The sequence below is a fragment of the Suncus etruscus genome, chromosome 2, assembly GCF_024139225.1.
Source record: "Suncus etruscus isolate mSunEtr1 chromosome 2, mSunEtr1.pri.cur, whole genome shotgun sequence".
Lineage (NCBI taxonomy): Eukaryota > Metazoa > Chordata > Mammalia > Eulipotyphla > Soricidae > Suncus > Suncus etruscus.
In genome coordinates this window covers 2,071,363-2,087,271 of record NC_064849.1, presented here as the reverse complement: position 1 = coordinate 2,087,271, position 15,909 = coordinate 2,071,363, and the positions used below count along the sequence as shown (strand labels likewise).

General features: G+C 59.0%; 2 protein-coding genes across 2 annotated transcripts in view; one reads left to right on the top strand and one right to left on the bottom strand.

The window, feature by feature from the left end:
• CLIP1 (CAP-Gly domain containing linker protein 1) overlaps window positions 1-15,909 on the top strand; it is a 315,265-nt gene that overhangs the window by 171,427 nt on the left and 127,929 nt on the right. The window lies entirely within an intron of this gene.
• The window catches only part of MLXIP (MLX interacting protein), a 28,677-nt gene continuing 12,929 nt past the window's right edge, over window positions 162-15,909 (bottom strand). The window contains exons 2-17 of the mRNA XM_049768226.1: window positions 7,773-7,879; window positions 7,302-7,387; window positions 6,210-6,299; window positions 5,684-5,725; window positions 5,423-5,594; window positions 5,200-5,289; window positions 4,461-4,552; window positions 3,421-3,949; window positions 3,001-3,119; window positions 2,764-2,908; window positions 2,039-2,163; window positions 1,804-1,905; window positions 1,589-1,716; window positions 1,314-1,437; window positions 695-824; window positions 162-374 (exon numbers count right to left, since the gene is read on the bottom strand). Of these exons, the coding sequence (XP_049624183.1) occupies window positions 253-374; window positions 695-824; window positions 1,314-1,437; window positions 1,589-1,716; window positions 1,804-1,905; window positions 2,039-2,163; window positions 2,764-2,908; window positions 3,001-3,119; window positions 3,421-3,949; window positions 4,461-4,552; window positions 5,200-5,289; window positions 5,423-5,594; window positions 5,684-5,725; window positions 6,210-6,299; window positions 7,302-7,387; window positions 7,773-7,879 (2,203 nt within the window). The 3' untranslated portion in view covers window positions 162-252. The remainder of the gene's footprint in view (window positions 375-694; window positions 825-1,313; window positions 1,438-1,588; window positions 1,717-1,803; window positions 1,906-2,038; window positions 2,164-2,763; window positions 2,909-3,000; window positions 3,120-3,420; window positions 3,950-4,460; window positions 4,553-5,199; window positions 5,290-5,422; window positions 5,595-5,683; window positions 5,726-6,209; window positions 6,300-7,301; window positions 7,388-7,772; window positions 7,880-15,909) is intronic.

Below are 15,909 nucleotides of genomic sequence, written 5' to 3'. Positions count from 1 at the left end.
AGTGCCCTGTTGTGGCCGAAGGCAGCTCCGGCACATGGCGAGGGGCTGCAGCATCAGAAGCAATGAGCGATCGAGAGTGACAGGGCAGGATGGCTAAGCCGGAGCTCTTAGAGCCACGTCCAGGCTGTTTTCTTCCTTGCCCTGCTTCAGGGGCCCCGCTGCACTCCAGGGCAGGGCTGCGCATGGGGGCGGGAGTGGCCGGCAGGAAACGGGGGTACTCCCCGAGGTGTGGGGCACTCTGAGGGCTAGTGGCTATGACCCGCCCGGCTCCCTGCCAATCCTGGCGATGGCCTCTGCCGCCTGCTCGGGCAGCAGCGCGGGCTCTGTCAGGATGGACGTGGTGATACTCAGCTGCCGGAGGCTCTTCAGCACCGCTGCGGGGGACAGGAGGACTCAGAGCCAGCCCATAGCAAGCCCTGCAGCCACCCAGCGCCCGGCCTGGCCCTGCCCCGCTGCCCCCTGCCCACAGCATGAGGGCATTTGCCCAAGCCCTTGCTGAGGCACTGGGGCCAAGCAGAGGGCCACTGGGCAGCAGGGGGCACGGGGGCCACAGCCATGCTGGTGTGTGAGTGGCAGGGGTAAGACACAGCTGTTCTGGGGTATGGGTGGACACAGCCATACTGTCTGGCTTCTGGGCAGCGCTGCCAGCACCCGGGACCCCAGCCTAGGCTGGCACCTGGCCGGCCACACTCACTGGGCCTGAGGACGGGCAGTGAGCAGCACTGTTCCAGCCAGCACAGTGCTGAGCGGTGCAGCTCTTCCAGGTTGCTGCCTGACACGGTGCCCCGGAACGACTCAAAGAGTGGCTGAATGATGACGCTGAACTGTGGCAGGTGGGCGGCTAAGGAAACTGCCCGTCGGAGAACGAGGGCAGACCCAGGGCAGGCAGTGTGCAACTCCCCCCACCCCCACCCCCAACTGCAGAGAGCCCGGCAGGGCTGTGCTTGCCTAGAAGTCTCCACATTCCAGACAGACACTGGGTCTGCACTGGGCAAGCAGCGCTGCCCGAGCCCAGCCTGCCTGTGTCTGGGTGCTGCTCTCCCTGGCCGAGGTCCCTGCCCGAGGTCCCCGGCCCCCACAGGCCTGGCCCTCTTGCCAGGCACAGACCTGGCACTCAGCCCTCCAGCTGGCCCAGAGAGCCCCAAACATGCCCCTTGAAGAGATGACCCTGCACTCGTGGGAATGCACGACACGAAGCGCCCGTTACACTGGGAGCCACTATTGTGGGCTCGGTGCCAGGCACTGCCCCTCGACAGGTCCCTCTCTCTGCCCGGAGAACCCCCCCCCCCCCAAGTCCCAGGAGCCAAGGATACGATCCAGAACTTCCAGTTCTGCAGGGTCCGGCTTTTCACATACTCATCAAACATGTCCTTCATGTGATCGAACTGGCGCCATGTGACGGGAACACCGGTGGCCGGGAGCTGCTTCTGGCAGGAGCTGGCACAAGGGATGGCTCGGTAAAGGGGTGGGAGAGAGGAGGGGCAGGAGGAGGGAAGAAGGAGCAGGGTGAGAAGAGGAGTGAAGGAGGGGAGGGAGGGGGTGGGAGGAGGGACAGAAAGAGGGAGGGCAGAGCAGCTGCCATGCTCACTGGATGGTGGCGTTGAGCTCCTCGATCTCTTCCCGCAGTCGCCGGGCTTCCTCCTGCAGCTGGCTGCGCTCCTGCTGTAGCTTGGTGATATGCTCCACCGTCTTCTGCAGCGTGATGGGGTTGCTGGTCTGCAAAACAGCATGTCAGCCTCAGCCTGAGGCGGCGCCCCTGGCGCCCCCCGACCCAACCCGGCCCGGCCTGCGACGTCCACGTACCAGCTTTGCGTTATTGGACATGAGGCTGTTGAGGGTGTCGAAGGCCATCTTGATGTTGAAGCGTCTTTTCTGCTCAGCAGAAATGTGCTTCATCTGCCGGTTCTGTGGGAGCCACAGGCTGTTAAGGCCTCCTGGACCTTAGCATCCCCACCCGGTGGCAGGGCCTGGCATGGGATCCCCGGAGGATGCCCCCCACTGCCCAGAAGAACCTCCTCCCCATCTCCCCAGACGGCACCTTCAGCGCAGCTGAATGTTTAGGGTCCGAGGGCTTTCCTGCACAGCTGTTCTGGGGAGACTGAGGGCCCGGGCTCTGCTCAGCAGTGCAGGGCGAGGCCTGTCCAGGCCCGGTACAGTCACGGCCTGGAGGTACAGACTCTCAGGACAGCTGCCCTGAGCGCCCCTGCCCACCGGCCCAGGCCCAGTGTCGGGGGCTATGGAGGAGCAGCCTGGACTGCTCCCCCATCCCTGCGTGTCGGCTGGCTGGGGCCCGTCCACTTCCGTTCTTCCACCTGAGCTGCGTGTGTCCCGACTCACTCCCTGAATGTCCTCACTAAAGGTCACAAAGCTCTTTGAGGGAGACCCCTGGGCCAGGCCTGCCCACCAGCCGCTCCTGTCAGTCCCTGCTCTGGCCCGGGGATGAGGCTGCTGTGGGCACAGGACGAATTTCTTGGAAGTCCCGAGACCACGGGGGAGTCCGGAGGAGAGGAGGCATTGTGGGGCACAGCAGGGTACCCGGAGCCCTGGCTCCTCCCCATCCACAGAACCCCACACAGAGTTGTACTCAGCGCCAAGGGGGAAAACACCCAGTTTTGGAAGTCACAGTGGGCAGCTTCGGGGGCACAAAGACTCAGGTCTCCTCTGGGTCAGGTAGCAGCTCACAGGGGGGGAACGGGGGGCGGGGGGCCCTGCCCTAGTGGCCGTGGAGGATGCCAGGAGCTGGTGTCACCTGGGGACACTCACTGGGGCCCACCGCAGGGGTCTGCTCGCCCTTGACCAGGGGGTCGGGCACAGTGCCAGTGCCTGGCGAAAAGAGCCGGGGGCTACCAGTGCTGGGGCCGAGCTCCGTCACCAGTATGCCGCTGTGGAATTCCGGGACTCCAGGGGCCTGTGGCGACATGGGGGAGGCGCTGAACTGGGTGCTGCAGAGCGGCCATGGGGCTGGCGGCGATGGGTGGGGGAGCAGAACCTGGAACTCACTCTGGCGAGGGTGGCGGGCGTGAGAACGACGCTGGGCTGGGACCCGGGTGCAGTGAGCACAGCCTCTCTCTTCAGCGGGCCTGAGGTCATGATCACCGCCTGGGGGTGTCCTGAGAAAGCTGCCACAGAAGGGAGGGACCCGATGTGGTGGGACTAATGCCCAGCCCCGGCCACCGCCCTCTGGGACACCTTCCCTGGAGGGGTCCGTCCCAAACCCAGGAAGACAGAGAACAGTGGGGTCTCAGGATGGGCTGAGGGGCCGAGGAAGAGGAGTCAGAAACAGCCTTGGCCTCACGTGCGTGGTAGGTTTCAGGGAGGGGGATCCCCGTGGACAGGAAATGTGGCAGTCCCAGGGGACAGGGAATGTGGAGTTCACCAGAGACAGAGGATGTGGGGGTCGCCGGCTCTCGGTGGCCTCACCTGGGGCGATGCAGGCGTTCTTCAAGACCAAAGACACGGACTCTGGTTTGGGAGCAGGCACTATCTTGGGAGGCTGTTTGGGCCTCCCCCCCGTTACGGATACGGGCTTGGGGTGCACAAAGGTCAATGGGGGCTGGGGCGGGCCGGTGGGGGGTGGCCGAGTGCCTGGGGGCAGTGCCAGGCGGCAGGGAGTCGGGGCCTGATGCGCAGCAATGACCAGGCCCGGGCTCTGGCTGAAGGTGGCAGCTGAGGCGTCGTGGGCGAGCGTGGCCGAGGCCGTGTGGGTGATGACGGAGGGGGGCACGGCGGGGCCGGGGCTGGGCGACAGCAGGGGCAGGGAGAAGGTGGGCATGAAGGACGGGGGAGTGCTCAGGGGCGGTGCAGTGGGGCCGAAGTCTGGGGCCTGGAGAAAGGGCTCCTCAGGCTGGGGGGTATGCCCACAGCCCTGCGGCTCTGGGGAGTCCAACGAGGCGTTGGCAGGGGTCGTGATGAGACCATCGGGGAGGCCCACGGCCGGGAGGAGGCTCTCCTGGAGGAGATGGTGGGGTGTTAAAGCTGTGGCCTGAGTGGGCCCCCCTGCACTGGAAGGACCTGTCCCTGAGGGGTCTGAGGGAGGCGAGAGTCCCCTTGAAGGGTGCCGAAGGAAGCAGCTCCAGATCTCTTAACATGGGTAGTGGTCTGAGGGAGGGGGGTCTGGGCTGGGGCTCTGTGGGGCTCGTGTTTCCGTTAGGAACCAAGACACCCTGTCCAACATCATTGTCTGCCTGAGGCTACCCCATCCAGAACAGTGTCCCCAGACCCCAGCTTGGCTGCTTGGAGCAGGAAGCCTCCATGGCGGCTGGTGTGTCCCTCGCTATCACTGTGCCCCTTTGCACCAGGTCCCTGCAGACCCCACGCAGGCCAAGGCCTCAAAGTTCCATGGCCCCTGTACCTGGAACTTGAACTGAGTGCTGGGAAGGTTTGAGGCGCTCTGACCTGAGCTGGACTGGCCCCCCACAAGCATGTATGGTGGTGCCCAACCCCTCCTCCCCAGGCTTTACCTGCTCGGGGGGCCTGTTGGGATCCGGCGCAGGTGTGGGTGCAGATGTGGGCAGCACGGGGCCGAAAATGGAGCGGCTTGATGAGAAGAGGTCTGAGGGAGAGCACAGCAGTCAGTCAGGGACCGCCATCCTCGGCCTGCCTCAGGATACCCACTCGAGAGAGCTGGGCACAAAAGGCCCCTGGCTGAGGCTGGACCCACTGCCAGAAGTGGCTGCAGGGGTGGGTGACAGCACAGCAGTAGGGCGTTTGCCTTGCATGAGACCGACCCAGGATGAACATGGGTTCGATCCCATGCATCCCATATGGTCCTGAGCCTGCCAGGGGCGATTTCTGAGCGCAGAGCCAGGAGGAACCCCTGAGCCTTGCTGGGTGTGACCCAAAACAAACAAACAAAAGAAGTGGCTGCTGGCCACTTAGGGTGGGGTCAGGCAGAGCCAGCTCCTCAGCGCTCCTGCTGCCCACAGGGAGCACTGCCACCAGAAAGAAGCGCCAGTAAGCTGCAGCTGGTAATCTCAGAGGGAGAATAGGAAGGGGAGGGCAGAGGGAGGGAGAGGAGGGGAGGGCAGGGGAAAGGGGAAAGGAAGGGGAGAAAGGACAGGGGAGGAGAGAGGAGGGAAGGGGAGAGGAGGAAAGGTGAAGGATAGGCAGGGCAGGGGTGAAGAATGGCCAAGCTAGCAAAGCCCTGGTCCTCCTCCCTCTCCCTCCTCCCTCCGTGGGGCCAGGCCGGACGATGCCCACCCTGAAAAGGCTCGAAGGTGTCCATGAAGTCCAGGTTAGGCTGCAGAGGGATGAGGCCCGGCTGGATCATGTCCGCGTTGCCCAGGTGAGCTGCAAGAACGGGACGCAGCCCTTGGCCTCGGAGCAGCACCCGGGCCCAGGAGAGGCCCTGCAGCTCCTCTGCCCAAGAAGACACCGCCCCGAGAAAGGCCAGGGATGCCAGAGCGTGCACACATCCACGTACCAATCTCCCGAGGGTTGGGCCAGGCCACGGGCTGGTGCGAGGCGAGCGTGGAGAAGAGGGTGTCGCTGAACTCCGACATGAGCATGTCCGTGTCCAGCAGCGGGTCCTCCTCCATGGGCACCGGGGTCTTCCAGCCCTCCCTGTGCTTGGGCCAGCAGAGCATGTCATCGTCCTGTCAGTGGAGGGCACAGCCCACGGTCACCCCGAGTCCTGGAGGTGGCAGAGAGAGAAGACGCACCCCCTGCCCCGCAGCGCACCCACCTGGGCCAGGCTGGAAAGATCCTCATCCTTGTGCTGCTGCAGCTGAGGAGATGAGGGGGGACAGGACAGGGTGACCGGAGGCCTGGGGGGATGGAACCCTGGCCCCTCCTCCCTGAGTGGACCCAGGTCCCTTGGGCAGTGGGGTCACCCGCCCGTGCTGAGGCTTCATTTAGGGGCTCAGGGTATGTTTGGCCCAAGGACTTCCTTCAAGTGCTCTTTGGGGCCCCATGTCAGCTACCTGGAGCTCCCTCCTTTACCCTTTTATCTTTTTTTTATGTCCAGCTTTATCACACGGGTGATAAAGCCCTCCAAAAATTAGTTGTGTTTCAGAGTGCCGAGCTTCTACCCCATTTTTCTTTTCTGGTGTTTGGGCCCCACCCAATGGCACTCAGGGGTTACTCCTGGCTCAGTGCTCAGAAATCACCCTGGCAGGCTCATAGGACCATACAGAATGTAGGGAATCAAACCAGGGTCCGTCCCTGGCAAATGCCCAGCCGCTGTGCTAGTGCTCCGGTCCCCACCCTACCCTTTTCTTGAAGTAGGTCCTCCACTTGTGATATTCCCTGATGACGACCTCAATCCGGCTCCGCCAGTACTTCCCTTCCGTGGTGATAGCCTGTGGCAGACAGACACGGGAATCACAGAAGGTGTGGCCTGGGTGGGGAAGCGCCACCAGCCTGGCAGCCAGTAGGCACCCTGGGGCTTAGACTCCCTGCCTCCTCCACAGGGAGGCCCGAGGCACCACCCTGGGTCTCTGCTCCAAGCCCTCGTCAGATCCCGGGGTGCCCACTGCTCCGAACGACCCTTTTGTGAGCTCCCGCATGGTTTCTCCTTTCTGGAGGCCAGGAGACCCCCTCAGCGGAGCCCCCACTGGACAGACACAGGAGCCCAGAGGGAAGGAAAGAGGAAGGGTCCCAGCACCCTTTGGAGAGTGCACAGACACCGAAGCACCTGAGCTCCGCATGTGAACCACAGACACTGTGTGAAAACCCACGAGACGGGAAATCCAGGAACCAACTTGTTCCCCTCCCATTCGCTACTGGACAGCTTTGCACCCAGCTCCGAGACCATGGGTCATTCTGTGGTTGTTCCAGCTCTGGGACTCCCAAGGAGCCCGAATCTCCTGCTGTTCTCTGCGGTACAGGGGGAAGGGTTGGAGGGAAGCCATATGCAAGCCTAAGCCCTTCCCAGGGCTGCTCTCTCTGGCTCCCAATCACCAGATTCTTTTTTTAAACTTGTATATTTTATTTATTTATTTATTTATTTATTTATTTATTTATTTAGGTTTTTGGGTCACACCTGGCAGTGCTCAGGGGTTTCTCCTGGCTCTGTGCTCAGGAATCACTCCTGGAAGGCTCGGGGAACCCTATTAGATGCCGGGGATTGAACCCAGGTCTCCAAAAATTAGCCGTTGTTGGCTGTGTGCAAGGCAAATGCCCTATGAATGTGCTATCACACCGGCCCCTCCTGCACCACTGGATTCTAAAGGGCCTAGAGAGGCTGGCTGGTGGCAGCCCAGTCTGACCAGGGGTCCCTTCCTCCAGGCCCCACAGCTTGCTCAGGTCTTTAGGGGCGCAGGACACACACCCAGCCCAGCTCAGGAAATGAACGGGGTTACCTCTGGCCGCCGGTGCTCGTCCACATCCACAGAGCCATCGAGGGGGGTGACAAAGTGACACACGGGGTTCTTGCGCTTCTCCAGATCTGGGGGGAAGGGGGGCAGCACGAGTGAGGACCCCCCCACCTCCTGCTGACCTCTTTCCCCTGAAAAACAAGACCTCAGAGAAAGAAAGAAGGTCCTCTCGAGAGGAGAACCCGCCGGGCCCCTCTCACCCGCAGAAGCCCCAGGGCCCGCCAGCACCAGCTGGCCTGGCCTGCGCCTCTGGGGCCACCTGGACAGCTGATGACCCAGGACCCTGGCCACCCACCTGGCTCCCGACTCCAGGCTGGTGGTCGGTCCTCTCCCTCCTGGGCCAACTCCTAAGGCGTAACCGGCCTGCACCTCACGGGCGGTGTGTGCCCAGTTCTCTGAGCATGACTTGGTTTCCCTCCCTTCCCCTCCCCTCCCGGGCTGCTCCCCAGCGCTCACACTGCATGTACCACGCCCGCCAGATGGCGTTGTTGAGCCGGATCTTGTCTCGCCACTGCAGCTTCAGGCCCTTGAAATTCTTCCATTTTGGAGACACCAACTTCCCGCTGCAAGAAAGGAAGGCAGGCAAAGCTGGGGGATCAGAGCTTCCTCTGCAAGTGCCACTGGATCCCGCAGCAGGACCCACGACACGCCTCAGGCCAGGAGGAGGTGGGGGCTGTGGGAGAAACAGGACTGGGAGATTGAGGGTGGGGTTCATGGTTCCCCCCACATTTTGTCTGTGTCACCATCTTCGAGGCCTCCTGCAGCTCCAAGTCAGAAAGGTGCCAAGCATCCATCCATCCGTCATCATGGTGCCCGAGGCCACCCTGTACCACCTCACCCCCATTTCCCAAATCTGTCAGTCCCACTCCCAGGCTGTCTGCCCGTGGGGCTGTGATAGACGGCAGCAACTCTCCGCCTACACCCAGGCTGCTCGAACAAAGCTGTTCAAGACCGAACTCTGTTGTTACCACAGGCCCCCAACCCCATAGCACCCACAGCACAGGGGCAGCCCCGCAGGTTCCGTGTGTCCGTGGGCTGCTTAGGCAGGCAGGGGACACGCTGGCTCTCTGGGAGCTGTTTCCCAGATACCGGTGCCTGAGGAGATGGCCACGGGCTGCAGTGCCACAGGGAGATGTGGACGGCCTAGCTGTGCCAAGTGACAAACCCAATAGCGACGGGTCCTCGAGGAAGGTACCGACCAACAAGTCTCGTCGAATCCCAGCCCATTCTCCTCCCGCAAGAAAGTCAGGCAGAGCCTCTAAGAGTCACGGATGGCTGGGATGAGCATGGTTGTGGAGCACCTGCCTTGCATAGACAAGGCCCAGGCACTAGAAACAAAATCTGCAGGGCCGGAGCGATAGTACTTTGGGGAAGGCATCCGCCTTGCACACAGCTGTCCCAGGATCGAAGTGCGGCATCCCAAAGGTTTCCCGAGCCCACCATCGCCAGGTGTGGTCCCAAAGCAAAGCAAAATCTGTGATGAACTGGGAGGTAGATCTGGGTTGGGAGTCAGAGTACAAATTCTCATATGCATAAGCGCCCAGCCCAAGAACTCCTGGGACCCCGAGCACCTCCTAGCCCTGCAGCATTGGACTAGGCATGGAGCCAACTACCTGGCCCGGCCGACCAAAGTGTCCCCAGTAGCAGCCTTGGCCCCCTCTGCCACCTGAGCAGTGCTCAGAGTCAAGAATTGGGACTGGAGTGATAGCACAGCCATCAAACAGGTGTTTGCCTCGCGTATGATGGTCCAGAACGAACCCGGGTTCGATCTCCCACATCCCTTATGGTCCCTTGAGCCTGCCAGGAGTAATTTGAGCGCAGAGCCAGGAGTAAACCTGAGCACTGCTGGGTGTGCCCCCCCCCCCCAAAAAAAAAGAATCTGTGTGGATGGAGCATGGGCAACTCTGGTCAAAGGAGCAGCTCACTTCCCCATCTCTCCTAACCTCCTCAGGACCCACTTCCTAAGCTGTTGTCAGCCCAGGAGCAGCGACTCTGCCCACTCCCGCTGCAACTGTCCCAACGCAATAGCTTCTGGGCAAACGGGAGCATTCGGTGGCTTCCCAAACGTTCAACTGAGCATCAGGTGAGGGCGTGAGACGTGCAGGCACATGCCGGCCACAGACAGGATGTAAGAGCGAGTCACGGTGCGACTGTGCTGATTCTAGCAATCCCTGGAAGGCCTGACTGTCACCGCCCGGCACGAGACAGGATTTGCTGCACCTCCGCCCCAGTGGCTCCCTGCTTCCTCGGCACTGGAAAGGCAGGAGGCAGGGGCCGGAGTGGGGAGGACACAGCAGGGAGGGCATTTGCCTTGCACACGGCCAACCTGGGTTCCATACCCGGCATCCTGTAAGGTCCCTGAGCCTGCCAGGGGTGATTTGATTTGAGTGCAGAGCCGAGACGAACTCCTCAGTGCCTCCGGGTGTGGCCAAAAACCAAATAAATAAATAAATAAATAAATAAATAAATAAATAAATAAATAAATAAGGAGGACCACTGCGCACAGTCCATGCGAGCACTGGTGGGAGGACACATGTGAGCATCTCTACATGCCTGTGTGAGGGGGGCTCAGCAGAGACAACAGGGAGGCGGGGGGGGGGGGGGAGGTGGAGAAACGGGTCCCTCTCAGTCTGCTGAGAGCAGGTCCCCAAGTGGTCACACTCATCACCACTATATAAACAATGCGACAACACACTTCGGAGTGGCAGGATGTTGCTTTTCAGAGCTGCACCGATGATTCCTGGGAGCAGAAACGTCTAGAAACTTCGGGCTGAACCAGAAGGCATGTGCGCAGTTTATCATTGTCAAGGATTTATGAGAAGCTTATGCTGATTTCCTCTCCCTGTAACCGTGAATATTGCCTACTTCCCCAATCATTGACTCATATGAATGTTTTCCAACTGAGAGACGCCGAGCAATAGCAATAGCACAGCAGGGAGAGGGCATTTGCCTTGCATGCGGCTGACCTGGGTTCAATAACCAGCACCCCATAGGGCGCCCCCCCCAACTCCCCAGTCACTGCAAGAACTGATCCCTGAGTGCAGGCAGCAAACAAACATCCTTCTTAAAATTATAACTTAAGAGGCCGGGGAGGGCGCTGGCCTTGCGTGTAGCCAATCCAGGAGGGACATGCGTTCGATCTCCGGCATCCCCTCTGGTCCCCCGAGTCTGCCAGGAGCGATTTCTGAGCGCAGAGCCAGGAGGAACCCCTGGTATGGTCCAAAACCGGGTATGGTCCAAAACAAACAAATGTCAACTCTGCTCCATGTGAGGTTAATTCTGGGTTGGCAAACGTCACCACACTGAAGCCCCTGGCTGCTGTCTTCCTACTCACCCACTACCTTCCTATCCGACCCGACCACTTTCCACATCCCCATATGCCCCCTTGCCTTCCTTCTGCATGCCCCTTTATCTCTGTACGTATTTTGGTGGGTGTTTGCTTGGTTTGGTTCTGCAGGTGAGACACCACATCCAACTGTGCTCAAGGCTTACCACCGGCTCTGCACTTGGGGACCACTCCTGTCAAGATGCGGGGGACATAGGAAGCTCCGGATCAAACCTGGCCCTGCCGGACATGTGCCAATGTCTTTTTTTGTGTGTGTGTGTTTTGGGTCACACCTGGCAGTGCTCAGGGGTTATTCCTGGTTCCAAGCTCAGAAATTGCTCCTGGCAGGCACGGGGGACCATATGGGACACCGTGATTTGAACCGATGACCTCTTGCATGAAAGGCAAACGCCTTACCTCCATGCTATCTCTCCGGCCCCATGCCAATGTCTTATTGTGGTTTTACTGTTTACATATGACTCTTTTTTTTTTTTTTTTTGGGCCACACCCGGCGCTGCTCAGGGGTTATTCCTGGCTGTCTGCTCAGAAATAGCTCCTGGCAGGCACAGGGGACCATATGGGACACTGGGCTTCAAACCAACCACCTTTGGTCCTGGATCGGCTGCTTGCAAGGCAAACGCCGCTGTGCTATCTCTCCGGGCCCTACATATGACTCTTCACTTTTGTTTTGGGGCCACCATGTCTGTTGGTGCTCAGGAGTTTCTCCTGGCTCTGTGCTCAGAAAACACTCCTGGCAGGCTCAGGGTAGGTAACCGTATGGGATGCCGAGCATCGAACTTGGATTGGTCACGTGTAAGGCAAATGCCCTACCCGTGCCATGCTATTGCTCTGGCCCCAGCGTACGCCTCTAATTCATGGATGGGACTGATTTAGTTTCGGGGCCAGGGCTTCCACCTGACCCCAAAGAGCTGGGCATAGAGGGAGTAGAGTTTCTGCTCTAGCTCACTCCCCCCAGAACAGCCTCCCTACGCTGGGTGCCGAGGCAAGGAGGCCCTTTAAGGATGGAGAGGCTATTGCCAGGGTTCTAGGCCAGAGAAGACACCAGAAGGCATACCAGTGGCATGACGAGCCTGTGACTAGATCCTTCTAAGTGCTACAGGGACAAACTGGGTCGCATCACCATCATCAGCCATTCAGAGGTTCCATCGGTCACATAACCTACTTAAACAACAGCGAAACCCAAAACCCGACGTTGGTGGTGGCTGCCTTTCGGAGTCTGCGAGAACATTCGCCAGGTAGCCAAGACCTATAAATAGGCTGGAAAAGCATAGGGTCCTTTGCTAAAAGCCAGCGTTAGCTAGAGAAAAAAGAGAGAGAAAAACAGAAAAGATTCTCCATGGAATCCTGAAGCCCTGAATCTCAACTGTGGCCCTAGCTGGGGGTCACAGGAACATCCAAAGCCCACTGGAATCCCTTGCAGTGAGGCCCACGAAGGCCTGACTCTTCACCCTTACTTGAAGGTCCTCTGGAGTTCTGAAGGCTACAGTTCCTTGGAGAAGCAGCTGTCAACAGGACCGGCACCCGGCACACTACATGAATCTTGCAAGCTGAGGGAACTGGCCATTCTCTGCAGGCCCCCACCCCCTTGGCCACTCCGGAGTCCACAATGCCAGGAGCAAAGCAGAGACAGCGCTGGCTGCCTGGGGCTCGAGACAGGCCATGCCAGCATCTCCCTATCAGTTCTGCCAGGCACGGAACCCTCAGAGGCCAGCTGACCTGGACTGGGTACCCTGATCGGGGACAGGAAAGTGTGATGAGCCACAGACACAGGGTGGACCCGGGTTTCACTCCCCCCAATTGCCATGGCCTGGGCTGCTGTCCGTCAGTCACTGCAGGCTCCTTCCATCAACCACTTGGCCTGTAGCATCCCTGCGGCCCCCTGCGCTGACCCCTGCCCGGGCCGCCTGGGAGCAGAGGCACTAATCCTGGGAGCTGCTGCCCCGCAGCCAGCAGGCAGCAGGGCCTCTCTGAGGTTGGCCCATTCCAGGGTCCCCCAGGGGCTCCGACCACACACTTGGGGTGTCAAAGAGCTCACTCACCTGCCGCCCGAGACCCTCACACCCAGTGCAGGTTCTGCCCCGCTCTCAGGGGACCCCCTTTTCTGTTCTATTTTTGTTTTGTTTCGTTTTGGAGGTACACCTGGTGGCGCTTCAGGATTTCTCCTGGCTCTGTGCTCAGAAATTGCTCCTGACAGGCTCAGGAGACCATGTGGGATGCCAGGGGTGAAACATGGGTCCTTCCCAGGTTAGTCGCATGCAAGGCAAGCGCCCTACCGCTGTGCTACTGCTCTAGTTCCTGTTCTCTCTCTCTCTCTCTCTCTCTCTCTCTCTCTCTCTCTCTCTCTCTCTCTCTCTCTCTCTCTCTCTCTCTATATATATATATATATATATATATATTTTTTTTTTTTTTTTTTTGGTTTTTGAGTCACACCCGGCAGTGCTCAGGGGTTGCTCCTAGCTCTATGCTCAGAAATCACCCCTGGCAGGCACAGGGGACCATATGGGATGCCGGGATTTGAACCAACGACCTTCTGCATGAAAGGCAAATGCCTTACCTCCATGCTATCTCTCCGGTCCCTTGTTCTATATTTCTAACCTTGGGGTCCAGAGCGATAGAAGAGCAAGCAGGACACTCATTCTGCACATGGCCAGCCTGGGTTTGATCCCGAGCACCCAATGGTCCCCTGAGCACAGCCCAGCGGGTATGAAATTTTGTTTTGTTTGGATTTGTTTCTGCCCCCAACTGTCCTCAGTATGCCGGGCTCTCTCTCGCCAGCCCCAAAGGCTGCCTTGTCTGAGCCCTGAAACAAAAGCCTGCATCAGCCGTCCTCCATGAGGGACTCGGAATAAAACCTTCCTCCCTGCCTGTGTTCCCCTCCTCTGCCCGCTGCCTGATGGCTGGCACAGACTTGAGCACTGACACCTGAGCAGCGGCTTCCTTTGGGTGCCCTCACACGTTTGTCAGAAAGGGTGACTCTGGATGGAACCCCAGAACCTGCCGGTACTGGCCCAGCCTGGCTGAATGCCCCTGCATCCCAGCTAGTCCAGCCCCATAAACCCAAGGTCACCTCCAACCCACCGATCTGGCTCCCCTCCTCCCTGCTCAGGGCTCCTGGGAAAACAGGCAGAAGGAGGTGATAACATCTGGCACAGGCAGGGAGGAAGTGGGGCAGCAGAAAGTGAGGCCTGGGGGGAGTGCTTGGGGACAAAGCCTAAAGCCACCACTTCCCTAAAATCCTTGAGGAATTTGGAGGGGTGGAGAAGGGGTACCCAAGTGGTCCTCAGAAGACCTGAACACACCCATGGCAATTCTTGACCATGGCCAGTCAGGCCTGAGGAAGGAGTGCTGTGTGGGCTCCGAGGAGGGGGTGCTCCACGGGCCCTACAGGCTGGGATCCCCAGAGCTGCTCTTGCTGATGTCCAGGGACCAGGTGGTGCCAGGCTGTGAATCTCTCCATCACGAGCAGCTCGGCATGGGGTTTGTTGAAACTAAGAGGAACAAATCAGCCTGACCTGGAAGCAGATTCAGCCACCACAGCCTGAGGATGAGGATGCCAGGGCAGGGGCGGTGCCCTGGATCAGCCTCTTCCTCAGGGCAGCCCCTGGTGCAAGGAGGGTAGAAAGGCTGGAAAAGCTGGAAAGCAGAAGGAGTGGGGAGTTGGAGGCTGGGGTGAGGGGAGCGTCAGGACAGGGGTGCAGGGGCGCCTCAAGGGGACAGCAGGGTCCGGAGTCGCAGGGGACAGGTGCTAGCCTTGCACACGTGTGATCCAGGATTAATCCCTGGCACTCCACAAGGGTCTCCGGAGCCCTGCCAGGACTGATCCCTGAGCAGTCAGGAGTAAGCCCTGAGCACAGTGGGATGTGGAAAAAAGGAAGGAAGGAAGGAAGGAGGGAAGGGAGGAAGGGACGGAGGGAGGGAGGGAGGGAGGAAGGAAAGAAGGAAGGAAGGAAGGAGAGAAAGAGAAAGAGAGAGAAAGAAAGAAAGAAAGAAAGAAAGAAAGAAAGAAAGAAAGAAAGAAAGAAAGAAAGAAAGAAAGAAAGAAAGAAAGAGAGAGAGAAAGAGAGAAAGAAAGAAAGAAAGAAAGAAAGAAAGAAAGAAAGAAAGAAAGAAAGAAAGAAGGAAGGAAGAAGGAAGGAAGGAAGGAAGGAAGGAAGAGGAAGGAAGGAAATAAGGGAGGGAGGGAGGGGGAGAGAGAAAGAAAGATAGAAGGAAGGAAAGAAGGAAGGAAGGGAGAGAGAAGGAAGAAAGGAAGAAAGGACAAGAAAAGGAAGGAAGAAAAGGAAGGAAGGAGGGAAAAAAGTAAGAAAGAAAAGAGAGAGAGAGTGAGAGAGAGAGAGAAAGGGACAGAGTGGTAGCACAGCAGCAGGGCATTTGCCTTGCACGTGGCTGTCCCAGGGCGGACCCCGGTTTGATCCCCAGCATCCCATAGGGTCCCCAACTTCCTCTTTCCTTTTCACCGAGCCCTTTTTTTTTTTTTTTTTTTTTTTTTTTTTTTTTTTTTTTTGGTTTTTGGGCCACACCCGGTAACGCTCAGGGGTTACTCCTGGCTATGCGCTCAGAAGTTGCTCCTGGCTTGGGGGACCATATGGGACGCCGGGGGATCGAACCGCGGTTCGTCCTAGGCTAGCGCAGGTAAGGCAGGCACCTTACCTCCAGCGCCACCGCCCGGCCCCTCACCGAGCCCTTTGATATGTAAAACCCCACCTGGATCTCACCCTCCCCTCCCTCACATGGTTGAATTAGTACTGGGAGAATAAAGAAAAGTCAGTCAGGAGCCTAAAGAGCAAACTGACTCCATGATCCTCTCCTGACTGGCTTGGTTTATTAATTCTTCACGGCTGCCCTGCTTCGAACTCATTCACCTGAGGTTGGAGAAATGGTCTGTGGGGCGATTTCACAGGGAGCACAGAGAGCTGAGCACGGACTTAAAAACAGAAGGTCCTAGGTTCAATCCCTGGTGCCACTTGTCCCCCAGCACCTGGCCCTGGCCAAGAGCAGGCTTCAAGCACCATCGGGGAGCCGGAAACAGGCCCCAATGCCCGCAGGGGAAAGAGTTGAGTCCAGTGCAGGTGCTGAACCAGGCGAGCCCACCGTCCATAGGGACCACAAGCACAACACCCCCTGCTGGGTATGGTCTGCAGAGATCTCTTTTTTTTATTATTTTTTATTTTTGGTCACACCCAGCAGCGCTCAGGGGTTCCTCCTGGCTATGCGTTCAGAAATCGCCCCTGGCTTGGGGGGGACCAT